Genomic DNA, 14,542 nt, shown 5'->3' with positions numbered 1-14,542 from the left:
ATTCTAAGGCATTGCAATAATCAAATAAATAATAAAAACCAATGTAAATAAATTAATAGACAAACATAAGTTTATTCATAATGATTTTTTGGTTTGCCCATTCTCTCATACTATCAAATGCTTTTAGAGGCTTTTGGACATCAAATGTATTAATGCTACATCAGTGTTTCTCAACCTTTTTAGACTCATAGCACCCTTCAAGAGATTCATGGCACCCCTCAGAAAATGCCAGCTCTTAGTTTTTGTTTGTTTTTTGACTAAGTTCTTCGGTTGTAAAGAACTCAGAAAGACCACAACAGGTCAAAATGTTTTTAACACTGGATTCCTTTTTGAAATATCTGGTTTAATTTTGTGAATCCTGTATGCACACTTGTAATAGCACTAACAGGAAGTGGCACCCTTGGAAGGGTCTCATGGCACTCTGGTTAGGAATAACTGTACTACATAATGTTCAAAAGCCAAGTATTATAGCATAATTTTAAGGGACAATATTCTCTCTTTCTATTGTATACAAATCACTTTTAACCAATACTTTTTTATTTTTAAGATCAGATTAATTCAATTCAACATCTTTAAAGCAAAGAAAAAAAAAGTTTTAAACCCCCCTTTATATCTAATTACTTGTCACTTTGTAAACCAGCCACCACGTAGAGTCTAAAATGCAAAGCCATGCATCTGAATGTACTCCTACTAAAACAAATCTTTGTTAAGTTTGTCTCTAGAGGGTTATGGAATAGAGAAAATCCCACACAATTTACTGATTCGTTTTGATGCACTGGCTGGGGGAGTAGTTAGTTGATTGCACGATTTCACAATGATTACACACTTAATTTATACAACACAATTTTATTTTAAAATTCTTTGCTACGTATATAACACAGCTTAGCTTTAAGAAACACCACAAACATTAAGAACACAATAATTACATATATCAGAAACAATGCTCCAAATGCACTTCCTTCCCAAACAATGCTATAAGAATTAGTATTACAAAAACAACTACAATTACAACTAAAAGTTAAATTCGAATCAATACTATTATTTTTCATAATATACTTACAATCCTAGAATTCCGAGAAGCCAAACACCTAAATATGGTTTCATTCCTCAGTAGTACAATTTAACGGGTTGGCCTCAGTAGTACGGTTCAATGGGCTTGCCTCAGCAATATGATTCAATGGGCTGGCCTCAGCAGTGATAGGACTAAGTCCCCTTCCTTCAGTCCCTTTCAGGTGCTCCGCGGCTTCAGCGTGAACTAAGAGATTCATGTTCACGGAGAGGGTGGTTCAGGTGATCAGTCTGATCTGGGCTACACTTGCGATTCTTCCTTCGTTGTTCTGCAAGTATAGTCACCTCCAATTTGGGAGAGTAAGTTACAGTTTTTATTGAGTGAGTTACCGTCTTGGGCTCCTCCTACTCAAACCTGTCATTACCCCCAAATTTGGGCTCAGATCTTACTCAACAGATTCTTTTGCTTAGTAATTAGTTTCTTTTGTTGATCATTTTAATTACTTTGGGGAACTTCCATACCACTGCAAGTGACCTTTTCTTACCAATCTGGTCAAAGGGCTCTAGGGTTTGATCTCTCGGAACTCAGGATATTTGCTTTAAGGATCATTGTTAGGTTCTCTTTGTAAAAGACTTCTAAAGATAAAATTCAAGAGTTTAAACTTTAAGCAAAGTCTGGATCTTCCACACTTAGTCCAAAACAATGACCTAGATAAGGAGATAAATCTTATCTTCTTCCTGAAACTGGCTAATGGGCAACCATTACAAACATTCAAACTATTTCATTCAATATGACAAAGTTCAGACAGTTTTATGATTGTTAAACCTGAATAATGCCTTAATGTCTCTCTCAGATGACTTAAATATGTTGGACGTTTTTCCAGGTGCCCTAGTAGACTTCTTTTTAAAATAAAAAATTCTATAACTATTTTAAACTTTATTTAGAATGGAGTCACTGAAGATGGGTGGAATTGTATTGCTTGTCCTAAAGGCTTAACTACAGAAGGAAAATGTAAATGCCTCAACAATGAAATTTTAGGTAAGAAATGTATGTGTAGTATAAATGTTAGTGTTGATTTTAGATATCTGAGTTGGTCAAAATAACACATTCTGCTCAACTAGCAAATTAATAAGAAATAGGAGGCTGATGCCATTCAAGCTTTAATGCACATTTTTCAATCTTGGTTTTTAAGTCTCCCTTTCTAACCCCCACAAAGTACATTCGCAGCAGGAAAAGCTGTTTTATCTAATCATTATTTAGTCTGAAGAGTAAAATGCTAATAATGGGAAAAATTACAACCACACTTAAAAATATAAATATGTATACGTCTTATTTGTGTCTGTATAGTACTGTGTACTTCACTTCTTTGCTATTATTGATCTGTGTCTGTCATAATTAGAGATGGCTGAATATTTTTTGGATGACTAGCTTATTTAGTAAAATATGTATTTTGGAAACTTCTTAATTCATGCCAAATTTCATGAATAATTTTGACCAAAAGTTAAAAACGTTTTTTTGCTTTGAAAAGAGAGATCATTTTGAAGTTTCCTTTATTTTTTTTCCTTGCAGTAATACTAACAACATAATAATCATTTGGGGTCAATCCAAAACATGTTCTCCTCTGAGCTGGGCCATCTAACCAGAAAGTTAATTATTTGCACAACTCTAGTTTTAATCCTGCCTAAGACTGCTTACTTTTATTTGAAATGGAACGGCAGAATTTTAAGTATGCAGTTCTTTTGAAGATAGTTTTGAAGTTTTTCCTCAGCATCAGTAAATTCTTCTTTTCAAAATATTTCTCAGCCCTTCATCTAGCTCTTACTTGTATTTTGTGCAAGGACAATACAGTGTAAAGTGGCATACAGTGCAATGATGTATGCATACTTGATGTGCACAGCTTCTGCCCAGAATTAGAAAGTAAAAATTATAGAAGAACTCTGTTTTTTTCACTAAAATACAGAGCCTTTCACCTCTGAGAGTATGTCTGCACTGAACACTACAGTGTAGTATAGAAATAGCTAATCAAGCACTGAATGTGGTAGCTCAGATATTAGAGGGAGCCTAGTCACAATAGTACAGAGCTCTGTGTTGTCTTAGAAACAGAGTACATTAGCCTCTGTAAAGGTCTATGCTAATGGAGCAAGTTTCCTTCTGATGCCAGAGCTAACTCATTTTGAACTGTCAACATGGGACTGTTCAAAGGGGAAATGTTTCAAAGGGGCAGCAACTGGTAGATTGTGTGAACAAGCTAAGAACAATTCAAATGCAGCAAAATCTCCAACTTTAACCTGAGAGGAGTTAAAAAGTAGGATTTTTATCCATCCCTGTAATATCCATTTGAATGTGGTACAGAGGTCAATAGTAATAAAAAAAACTGTTACTGTCTGATGGCTGTTCATGCCCTTTGTGAAATGTGTACTAACAAGCCAATTGAGAGGTATTTTATCGCATCTGATACCACCCCTAATTGGTATTATTTGGCATCTTTGTTGCCCATCTCAGCAGAAAAGCAAATGATAATTTAGTATATAATCTTCTCAGTCCTGCAGAGGGGGTCTTTCTGGGTCAGGGCTGAAGCAGATATGCTGTTTCAAGAACCATTTTTCATTTCTGCCCAAAGTTCATTGTTAAAACTAATAATTAAATTAATTCAAATGCCTAGTAAAAGTTTGTGCCTCTCTGGAGGAGGTAACCTGTAAGGTGCACCCTGCCCTGCCTTCTGCATAGCAGAATAATACTATCATTCATCAAGTATACCCTTAAATTTAAGACATGCCTAGATTTTCTGGCTCAAAATTAGAAAAAAAAATCAGATAAAGACATTTAGAACTATATAATTTCAGTGGTGTATCTAAGAGTATTTATCTTTACATACCTTAAAGGTACAGGCCATTTTTTAAAGAAATATTTCAGTATTGGAAAAAAGCATCTTGTATTCAAGGAATACATGTGTTTAACTTAGCTAACTAAATCATGACCTCAGACTTTTAGAAAATGTAGCCTGAAATAAATAGAAAATCAGAACAGGATTGCCCTAGGCTTGTTCTTTAAGCATTATTTTTGTACCTAGGTTCTTGACCTGCAGGGAATATTGTTTAACATGTCAATGTTTACATTTTTTTCATGTAGTGGAAAGGGATGTTAATGGAACATTGTTAAAAGAAGCATTATGTATACACTGTGATGGAAGTGAACAATCCTTTTCTACTTCAGATGTCTTAGGAAATAGGTAGGTGCTCTCGTTTCTTCAGAGTGATATAACTGAATCTGTCTTATGAGTCTTCATAAGAGAGAGAATCTGTTTGACGTGGAACACTGTCCAGAATAAAACTATATCCTGTTGGATATCATTAGTACTTCTGGTTAATAGGGAAATGTTTTACTGAATATACTAGGGCCATCCCTGTTGCTTTGTAGTAGTTTAAAAAGGGAAATAAGAACTCTCAAACTCATTACATGCAGTGGGAGTTGAAGCCACTTAGCACCCTGCAGGACCAGGATCCTAAATTTGTAAGTCTCTAATTTATTTTCTAACTGGCTGTGGAGCAGAAACAGTTCTTAGCTTGACAGTATATTGTTTTATGGTAAATGAATGGCAGTTGAATTAGATGGGAATATTTATTTTTTTTTAGATTCCAATCCAGCTTCCATTGAAAACAATGGATAGTCTCCTGTGGACTTCATTGGGAATGGGTACAAGTCTCTCCTAAGCATTTTGCTGTGAATAAAAAAAACTGTTGACCTTGTTTACTTGATCTGAATGGCATTACCAGAATTATTTGAGAGAGATTTTGAAGAGATTATGTAGTCCTTACTACTTGTTCAAATTATGGACTCTTCAATACTGAATAAACATATTTTAATCTAACATTAAGAAATACTTTGCTGTTTTATCAGAAGTAAATACCTCACTATCAGTTTCATTTGAAGTCCCATCATTAACTCCATCTTCAGGTGCTTCATCCAATTTTTTTTGTGTGACATAGGTGTATAAGATGTGAACAGACATTCATCAATGTAAGCAAGTCTTGTGACTGTTCAGAGCCAAATATTTTAGTAAGTATAACAAAGCAGTCTCTGTAGAAATATGGAAGAAGAAAATTATCTTGTACCATGTTTTATGTATTTTGTTCTAAACTAGATTTTATGTCTCATTAATTTTGTCTTTTCAGACAGGGGGTTTATGCTTTAGTAGCAGTGGACACTTCCCTCCAAAGGGAGTAGCAACTATTCGCTATGGGCAGCTAGTAAGTGTTTTGTGTCTAAAACATTATAAAGCTGTCTGTATATATGCTGTATGCAATTTTTTTTGTGAAGTATTTTTTAAGTAAAGGTAGAATTCTGTTACCTGATTTAACTTAAGTGATACCTTTTCTCTTTGCTGGTACTTTCATCTATCTTCCTTATACACGAGACAAAGTCAGTTTAGTTAGTTACTCTCCGTGCTTTGTTTTGTCCTGCTACATAGATGATAGCATGGCTTAAGTGCTAAATTATTACCTTTTAAGGAGAGCAGTAAGTGGTCTGATTATAGCCTGGACTTCACAAAACTCAAGTAATGTCCCATAATTTGTTGTGAGACCTTTACCAAGACACAGTAGTTTTCAGTGACTCCATTTCCCCATCAGTGAAAAGGGGAATAATGTTCATTTACCTCTTGAAAAATACTTTGTGTTCTGGGACATGAGTTATCAATCATCACTCAGTAGCACTTTGTAAGGGAGTGTCAGAGGTCAGCCATGAAACCACTCTACCGCTTAGTTGGAAAAGAGCTATTTATTAAGTTTTAATGAGAAGCAAGGCTTTATTTGTGATTTTCTTTTACTGCAGTGGTCAGCAACCTTTTAAGGCTGCAAGTCAGATTGACCCAGTTCCAATTAGAGATGGGCAGACAAGGAGTGCTAGAATCTAGCTGCTCCTGCAGCAACATGGGAAGAGCAACCGCTGCTGAAGCCATCCACCACTGAATCCTACCTAAGCCCCATGTCTGTAGGATGCATCAAATAGCTCTGTGGGTTACCAACCCCTGTTTTGGACCAACTGTATTGTCTGGGAGCACAAGCTTTTGGGCATCAGATGCCCTTTCTCAGGTCAGCTAATTTGGAGCAGTCTCCTAAAAGAGAGAAAAAAAAGAAAATTGTGGGTAGAAGGGTTTAGGCATGGGGTGCATATTGAGCCCCTACCAAAGGGTGAGAGAACAATATCCTGGCATATGAGGGGAAAAGGAGCACATTGAACCCTAGACAGGGAGGGAGAATAATGGTCCTTAATGTGGAGGGAAACATGATGTGCATGCAGCCTCTGACATGGTGTGGGAAGTTTGGGATCCTGGTATGGGAATGAAATGAAGAGCAAAGAGAAGCACTGGTACAGAGGGTGGGGGAAGGAACCCTGGTACACCACTGGAATGGGTGGGTCACAGAATCCCCTTAGGGTGAGATGTCGAAGTTTATATGGTGGGGGAAATGATCATAGAGGGAAAGAGATGCACAGCTCCTGGAAACAGGGAAGAATGAGGGCCTTGACACCAGAGGTGCAAGTTTAAATGTTAGTTCCCTGGGGAAAATTTGGTGGAGAAGGGGGAAAGTGAGCACTCCTTTGTCGCATCTAGAGCAGCCCTATGCTCCCCTAGCCATAGGAGCTGAGCTGGAGAAATCTCACACTAACTGTAAGAGCTAGGTGTCAGGACACCGTAGGAGTAGCCCTGTGCTGCCCAGCCCTTGAAGCTGAGTTGGAACAGTCTGCACTGCCCAGCTGTAGGAGAGACTTACCTGCCCTTGAGACTCAAAGACCCCTGCTGCTCCTGCCATGTCCCTGCACCTGGCTCCTGTAACCATGTGCTGTGGATTGCCCCTGATCAGCTTCTAGGGCTGGGCATTGAGGGCTGTTCCTGCTGTCTTCTGGCATGCAGCCCCTACAGCTGAGTGGTGGGGAGCTTCTCCAGCTCGGCTCCTGTGGCCAGAGGGGACAGGGCAGCAAAGACTCTAGGAGAGTGGGGATATCATTTCTGTGCTCTTGGGGCTGGTGCCCCTCCTTCCTCTCCCATCCCTGTTATGCTAATGCTTGACACACATGAGTGGGGGTACACAGAAACCTTGGTGGGGAAGAGAATAAAGCTTCTGAGCCTCTTGTGGGAAGAGATGGAAAAGAGGGCACACACATCTCTGACATCAGGAAGGAGAAAGAGGGAGCAGTGAGTGCCATAAAGGAAGGGAAGGTGGCACACAAGGAGATTGTGGGGGGAATGGCACCATAAATGGAGATCCCAACATGTGCTGTGTTCTCAGTCTATAAAGCAGAAACAAAGTATGTAGCCACTAGTGGAATATGTAGCTACTGAAAATGTGGAGATGGTTTAAGAGTTAACTGAAGTGAATACAAAAATAAATATATGGTCTTATGTATTCATTGTATTTTTTATTTTCCTTTTCATTTTGAAATCCATATTTTTTTAAATTTTACTGCTGTTATTTCTAGGCCTCCACAACAGTGTACCACAGAATCCAAGGACCTTTCTACAGAATTTATACATTCCCAACTACACAGTTCATAAGGGATCATAAGCATTTCAGTGTCAAATTGTAGTTTTTAAAAATCCAAATGAAGGTCTAGATTGAATCATCATCTCTGTACACATTTCCCTTTAATACTAAAAAACTAATGAAGGGTGTAGTAAATCAGTGTCGTTTGTGAAAATGCTAAGGACAGTACAAATATCTTCTTTTCATTGGAAGAAAAAATGTTTTTGATATTAGAATAATTGGCAGCTTCAGTGTCGTAAATGTATATTGTTTGTGGAAACCTGTTCAAATGGTAGCTGTCTGGAAAAATATCAGTAGGACTTGAAGTCAGGAGTGCCAAACTAGTTTTTATAGGTTAAAGCAGAACTGAATAGTACTGTATGGAAAAGACAGCAATAGAAAATTTGTTTTTCTTCAAAGCAAGCTGTAGTCACACTTTCTGAAAATGCCTGCTTCTAAATAGTATATGCATTTATTGAAAGCACATGCCATCATTTGTTCACATTTCATTAAAAAAAACTTTCCCACCCCATATATCTAGTTGCATTTTCTTCTTATGGTTACAGTTATCAAAAGCTAAGAGTAAAACAACAGAACAACAGCAGAGACTCCCTAAGCCTGAAGATAGTTGATTGCACCCAAAAGCTTGCAAAGAACATTTTTCCAACTACTCAGTTGGTCTAATAAAAGATGCCACGTCTAACCAAAGAACCTTGTTTGCCACGAGTAAAACAAAAAATTTCAGCAAATAAATTCCTGTAATTTCAAGCTGTTCCATATAATCAGACCCTTATCCTTGAAGTCTGCCCCTATGGAACAACATGCTGGTTGGAAGCTTGTGTCTTTTTCTTATTCTTTGATTCAGTTATGTCTTAGGCAAAATGTAATCTGTTGAAGCAGAACCAATTATTTTGCTATAGATGACATGTTTAGTATCATCAAAAGATATACTTTTCCTTTGGAATTGATCTTTCTCAAGAACAAAACTTTTAGAAGTCAGGAAAATTGTGCCAAATCTTTCATCTTCCAGTTGACACACAGTATTATTTTTCAGACTGTGACATATTGTGTTAATTACTTGTCCAATTCAGAGTTCATAAAGAGCACAAAAACATTCCTTTATTTACAGGGTATAACAGTGACTTCAGCATGGTTTCAAAAAAATCTACAAGCATCAGCAGCTGCTTGCTGGGTGAGTTTGAATATGCTTTAAACATGTATCTTGTATTTTACCTCGAAGAAATAGCGCTCTGATCTAAGTTTTGAAATAGCTCATGCGTTGGACTTCAGTTTTTGGTAATGAATGTGTTTATTTTTTAAAAACTTATTTTATGATAGCAGTATATATAAAGGGGGGAAGATACACTAATCTTAAAAATATCAGGCAATATTTAGTGCTAGTGAGAACTATACATGTGTATAGGAAATTTATTCCAAATCAAGTGAAATATCCTTTCTGAATACACTCCCAGAAGAAAAATACAAGTTTGGGAATGTGTAGGTCTTGAGTTTGATTTATCCTAAAAAATGGTGTTAAATGTGAGGATTCTGAGTAGTTTATGTAAAGTAATATTTTTTGACAGTTAAGATTTAAATGTAAATCTTTAGTGATTGTTAAGGCATTAAATTTAGAAGTCCTGCAACAGTGATTGAATATCTGGAGCCCGTGGACCCCCTAGAGGTTCACAGACTGTCTAAGGGGTCCATGAAAGATGACTATGATCAATCAAAAGTATGTGAATACCCACACTTACAATTCAGAGGGGTCTGCACCATCATTCAAAATTTCTAATGGGGTCTACACCTTTTCAAAATTTCTAGGGGTCTGCAAATGTTAAAAGGTTGAAAACCACTGTTCTAGAACTATAGCAACATGAATAGTATAGCTATAATTCCTGGGATTCTAGTCCCATTTATGGGTGCTGGGGTGGCATGGGTGCTAAGGCACATGGCTGCATAGCAGAAGCGCTCAGTGTGGCCTGTCACATTCCAACAAATTTGCAAATTCAGCTAAGTACCTCATCACGGACACAAAAAAGGAAAGGAAGTCTCATTTATATATACCAGTGATTTTTTTTTTTTTAATTTAAATCTTCAGTGATTTTTTTTCTTACTGTAGCTGCTGCTGCCACTGCTTATTAGCTCAGCTTTGATTAATTGGACCATTTTTTGACAGAATGCAGGAGAGAGAGAAGAGCCTTATGGTTAAGTCTCAGAACATTAAATACCATGCCGGAAAATGTGGACCTTAAATATAATTCTTTTTATTAATTTTTCTTTGCAGCTCTATTCAAATCTAACTTCATGTCAAGCACTGGGAAATATGTGTGTTATGAATATGAACTCTCTAAGCTCTGCCAGTACTGATGCATGTGGTTTGTTCCAGTATATCTACACAAATACAGCAGGGCTAGGCATTGTTCATTCAATATCCTTCTGGTATGTTACCTCTTCTATAAATGTATCCACACATTTTTTCAATATCAGTGTTTTCATAGAACAGGTATTAAAAATGAAAGTCTAACAATAAACATTAAATTCCTAGATATTAAACAAAATCTAATTATTTCTAGGAGACACTATCTGCCATGGATCTACTATGGTGACCAGCCAGGGTTAGCGTCTCAAGTACTTGATACAACCCAGTTTCCTACAGGCTTCAGTTTTAAAGGAACAAATAAGGTAAGCATTATGTGGTATAGGCAGTTATTATATTTATTTAACAGCCAAATTCATACCCAGTATCATTCTTAAAGCTAATTGTGTACCGCACATTTGTTCAGCCCATTGTCTAAGTCATAATTTATGGGTGCCTATACAAGTGATGATTTTTGCCTTTTAAAGCCTTCTAAAGCTGCCAATACACATGGGTGACTTTAGAACATTTTTAAATGGCAGAAGATGCCTTAATTAAACCTCACCGTATGTGTTTTACATGTAAAGTGAACTGCAGTAGTGCTTCTCAGCCTACCTAGTTTGTCCTTATTGCATGTGTATTTAACTGGAGCTTTTCAAAGTGGTAATTATTGGGTTTTCTGAGTAATTAGGGATCTGGGTTTTCCATTTGCCAGAGAAAATCTGTGTTTTTCTACTTTAAAAGAGAGAACCACAGATTTTCTCTTTTAAAGGAGGAAAACATGGATTTTTCCTTTAAAGGAGAAACATTTCCTCTTGTAGGCTGGCAGAATTCCAGCCTGCAAAGGGCTGCTGGAGAAGGGGGGGGGGAGCAGGAGGTACCGCGTGTATGTGCGCACATGTATGCATTTGGCAGCTAGGCCCTCCAGGTAAGTCTGTGCAGGGGAGGGGAGGGGCCCACAGGCCATCAGGATGTTGCGGGGGCCACTAGCCACATGTTGTGGAGGGTGAGAGAGCACATTCCTCCCCAGATTTCTGTGCCCACAGCAGGGTGTGGGGCTACAGCCAGGCCAAACCAGCTCCAGGCAGAAGCTGCCTTTGTGGCTCAGTGGGCAGACCCAGCACAGGAGGGAGCGCTGTGTTGCCATGGCTGCCAAGTTGAGGCACCCCTTGGGCACCCGGCAGCAGCTCAGGCACAAATCTGTGCTGCCGCTGCTGCTACACCTCACCTTGGCAGCCATGGTGGCACAGCACTCCTTCCCATGTTGGGTCTCTCCTGCTGGGCCATGGAGATGGCTTCTGCCCAGAAATGATCTGGCCCAGCTGCAGCACCGTGTCCCACTATGGGCACAGAAATCTGGGGCGGCATGTGCCACCAGAGGGCACAGGGCTGGGGAGCTCTGCGTTGGGAGCGAGGGGCACCGGCAGGGTTGGGGGACCTGTGGCCTGGGAGTGAGAGGCAACATCAGAGGCAGGGTACCAGCATATCGAGACATCTAAGCACCGCAAAGCAGTGGGGTGACAGCCACAGCCGGACCCACATCCTGGTGAGCGAAGGGGGCAAGGGGAGCTCTGATTTTCTATGATAAACCAAAATCAAATACCAAAATATATAAGTATTTAAAATTTATTTTATTATAATGATTGAGGCACTGGTAGACTTCCAACTTACTTTAAAATATCAATTTAACATATCAACAAAACCTTGTGTTCAATGGATACCTATATATAGAGTGACATTTCATTTTAATCACGGGAAAATGTGGATTTTGCGGGGGTTGAATCAGAGAATTTGGGAAATTGTGTTTTGTTTTTGTTTTTTTATTTAAATCAGAGAATTTGGGATTTCTAAATGGAGAAAGCCAAAATCCCTGGTAATTACTAATTGCTACCTCCAGGTGTAGCTAGCTCTGGAGTCTCAGGCTGCATTGTGCAGCTTCTGGTACCCCCTGCCTCCTACTCCACAGAACTACAGCAAGGCATGAGACTTGCCCTGAGCCTAGGAATATCTATTAAGTTTTAAGGTGCTGTACCTAAAAACTTTAAGTAAAGCTCAAAAGTTACAGCACCTTTGGAAATGCCTACTCTGCACATGTATAGGCACCCTTTCTCCTACAGGAATTGAAATTGTTCCATATTTTGCAAGCAGTCTTCAGAAGTTTATAGAATGTATTTAGGTGGGTAAAATATGAGTAAAGCATCAAAAATAAGTACTAGTTGTAACAACCTGTTTTTTTATTATATTACTATGTTTGTCTTAAAATTTTTACAGCTGAATCAGAAAAAAAAAGACTTTGACCAGACCAACTTTTCATCTACAGTTAGTGTTTTTTAACTAGAGTAATACTGCAATGCAGCTTCTTTAATGTTTGAAAGATCCATATTTTTCTATTAAGTCAGGGATTTTGGACTCTTTGGCTACATCCAGACAAGTATGGATGTTTGGTTCCTCAGGGACAAGTAGTGGTGGCGCAGCTTGCCACCTACGCAGTGCCACCCACCTTGCCATCCACCTTGCTATACCACACGTGCTTTGGTGCACAGCAAGTTACCCTGGGTGGGGTAGGGGAAACTGGGGCCAGCACTGGGCTGGCTCCAGCAACCTTACCTGGGGTCCTGGTGGCTTCCCGAGCCTGCAGCATGGCTCTGGGCAACCTGGCTTTTTGAACAGCTCACACTGCTTGTGTGCGCGCTGCTCTGCGGTCTTTTTCCTGCAGGTTTGGGCGGTGGGGGGGGTTGAGCCCTAGATATCCCAAGGAAAAAGAGCAACGCATGCACGGGCAGCACGCCCTCACAGCACAGAGAACATCTAAATGTGTGGTGTGTGACGCCACAGATCTGTTTGCGACACCACATGGCCATGTTCATCTGGACACAGTCTTTGGAGTCACCAGCCTGAGATCCGCTAGAGCCCTGTCTGGCTTCCAGAAGAACTTCATCAGACTGCCTCCACACAATGTTTCAATTCAGAACAAGTGGGACATTACAACAAAACTGTTGTATCAGTACTGTTCAAATCAAATCTACTTCTCATATCATTTAAGATGCTGATCATGGAGACACCAAAAAGTAAATTACAATAGCAGGTTAATCACTTCTATAATCAAGAATTATAATTAATATTAATTTTTACAAATAAGAAAGAGAAAATTAAATGTTACATGGGGCATACTGAGAATATGTTGGATGACAGCATAGTAGTCTCTAAAACTTTATTTCAGTCTTTCAAAACTATTTTTCACTTCTGTTGTCAGAATATAAAACTGCAATTTATCGCAGCCTCATATGACATAGAGGGAAACTTTCTTAAATGGCAGAGTTTGGAAGGAGGTGTCTTACAGGTAAGTTTGATATAGTGCATCAAAAAGTTTACTAATATAAAATGCTAGGTACCTTTAGCAAAGAGCCTAAATGGTGAAAGAGAGAAGCATTAGTATAGCACATGAATGTTCAAATAACTACAATTACTATACAACAATCCTATCATGACTACAGTATTAGAATATCTAATAAATTATCTTTTTAGATGTTTCTTTTTGTTCAAGTTTGAATCTCCATGTACATATTTCTAGATGCTCCACACCACCATCAGTGTTATAAATCTTGAGCATAGGAAAAGCAGGGTTTCGCACGCTCATAAAGACAGCTCCTGGGGTATGGGTACACATAAACATGCACAGGGTCTGCAGAAGGGTGAATTAGATGCAGTTTTTAATAACTAATTTTTTAATAGTATTCCGTCAAGGTAAAACTTGCTTTTACCTTCTCCCAGATTTACAGCAGAAGTAGAGTATCCATTCCACCTAAATCTTATTGCTTAACTCCAAATTCATTATACCCATGGTAATTCTTTACCCAGTTGAAACTCTATACTCTGCTTTCAATGTTATGATGGTCTTGAGATTTTAACTGGGTCAATTTGCAGTTAATTTCCCAAATGTAAATTCCTTTATAATATTTGGGGATCTGTGTAAGAGGAATGCCATTTTTACTCAATTGGTGTGTCTACATGTGTTATTAATGCGAAGCAATAAACTGGTGTAGTTTGCGCTAAAGTTTATTGCTTCCCGGGCTCTGCATTGACGTGTGCGTCCAGGATCACAGCACATTGAGCTGTGTCAGAGCAGCCCTGGCTGGCAGAGTGTCCAGAGGGTCAGCCTGCCAGCCTGGGGCTGCTCTGACCCAGCTCAGCGCATTGCGGAGGGGCTGGTTGGGTCACAAGGGTGCTCTAGTGTGGGGTCTTACAGGCACCCTCATGCCCCAGCCAGCCCCATCAGCATCTGCATGTGCAGTAAATAATGCTGCCATAAATAGCACTTGTGTTTAAAAATACTATCCTACGGTAGTATTTGTTAGTTTACTGCGGCCTAATAGGTCTGTGTGTAGATGCTGAGATTTTACTGCCAAGCTAATTAGTCAGCTCCACAGTAAACGTCTCATGTAGGCATACCCAGTGTCTACTTAACATTTAATCTTATGCATAATTTAAAAGTTTAGCTAGTTATATGTTTTGGGACTGAAGTGATATGGATAGTATAGGTGTAATTCCTGGAGTTATAGTTAAATTTGATATCTATGTTTGCTTCCTGTCTTGCTTAGATGCTTCTTCAGTCCTTGTTTAATCAGAAGCCTGTGTTTCTGGGAGCTACATTTTTTG

General features: G+C 38.8%; 1 protein-coding gene across 1 annotated transcript in view; it reads left to right on the top strand.

Annotated features, from left to right (window-relative positions):
* Positions 1 to 14,542, top strand: part of TMEM67 (transmembrane protein 67) — a 53,763-nt gene that overhangs the window by 8,469 nt on the left and 30,752 nt on the right. The window contains exons 3-10 of the mRNA XM_019495741.2: positions 1,954 to 2,047; positions 4,139 to 4,238; positions 4,996 to 5,065; positions 5,182 to 5,256; positions 8,660 to 8,722; positions 9,815 to 9,969; positions 10,104 to 10,212; positions 13,140 to 13,226. Of these exons, the coding sequence (XP_019351286.1) occupies positions 1,954 to 2,047; positions 4,139 to 4,238; positions 4,996 to 5,065; positions 5,182 to 5,256; positions 8,660 to 8,722; positions 9,815 to 9,969; positions 10,104 to 10,212; positions 13,140 to 13,226 (753 nt within the window). The remainder of the gene's footprint in view (positions 1 to 1,953; positions 2,048 to 4,138; positions 4,239 to 4,995; positions 5,066 to 5,181; positions 5,257 to 8,659; positions 8,723 to 9,814; positions 9,970 to 10,103; positions 10,213 to 13,139; positions 13,227 to 14,542) is intronic.

The sequence above is a fragment of the Alligator mississippiensis genome, chromosome 3 (assembly GCF_030867095.1).
Source record: "Alligator mississippiensis isolate rAllMis1 chromosome 3, rAllMis1, whole genome shotgun sequence".
In the NCBI taxonomy this organism is placed as follows: domain Eukaryota; kingdom Metazoa; phylum Chordata; order Crocodylia; family Alligatoridae; genus Alligator; species Alligator mississippiensis.
This window is presented reverse-complemented; position numbering and strand designations above follow the sequence as displayed.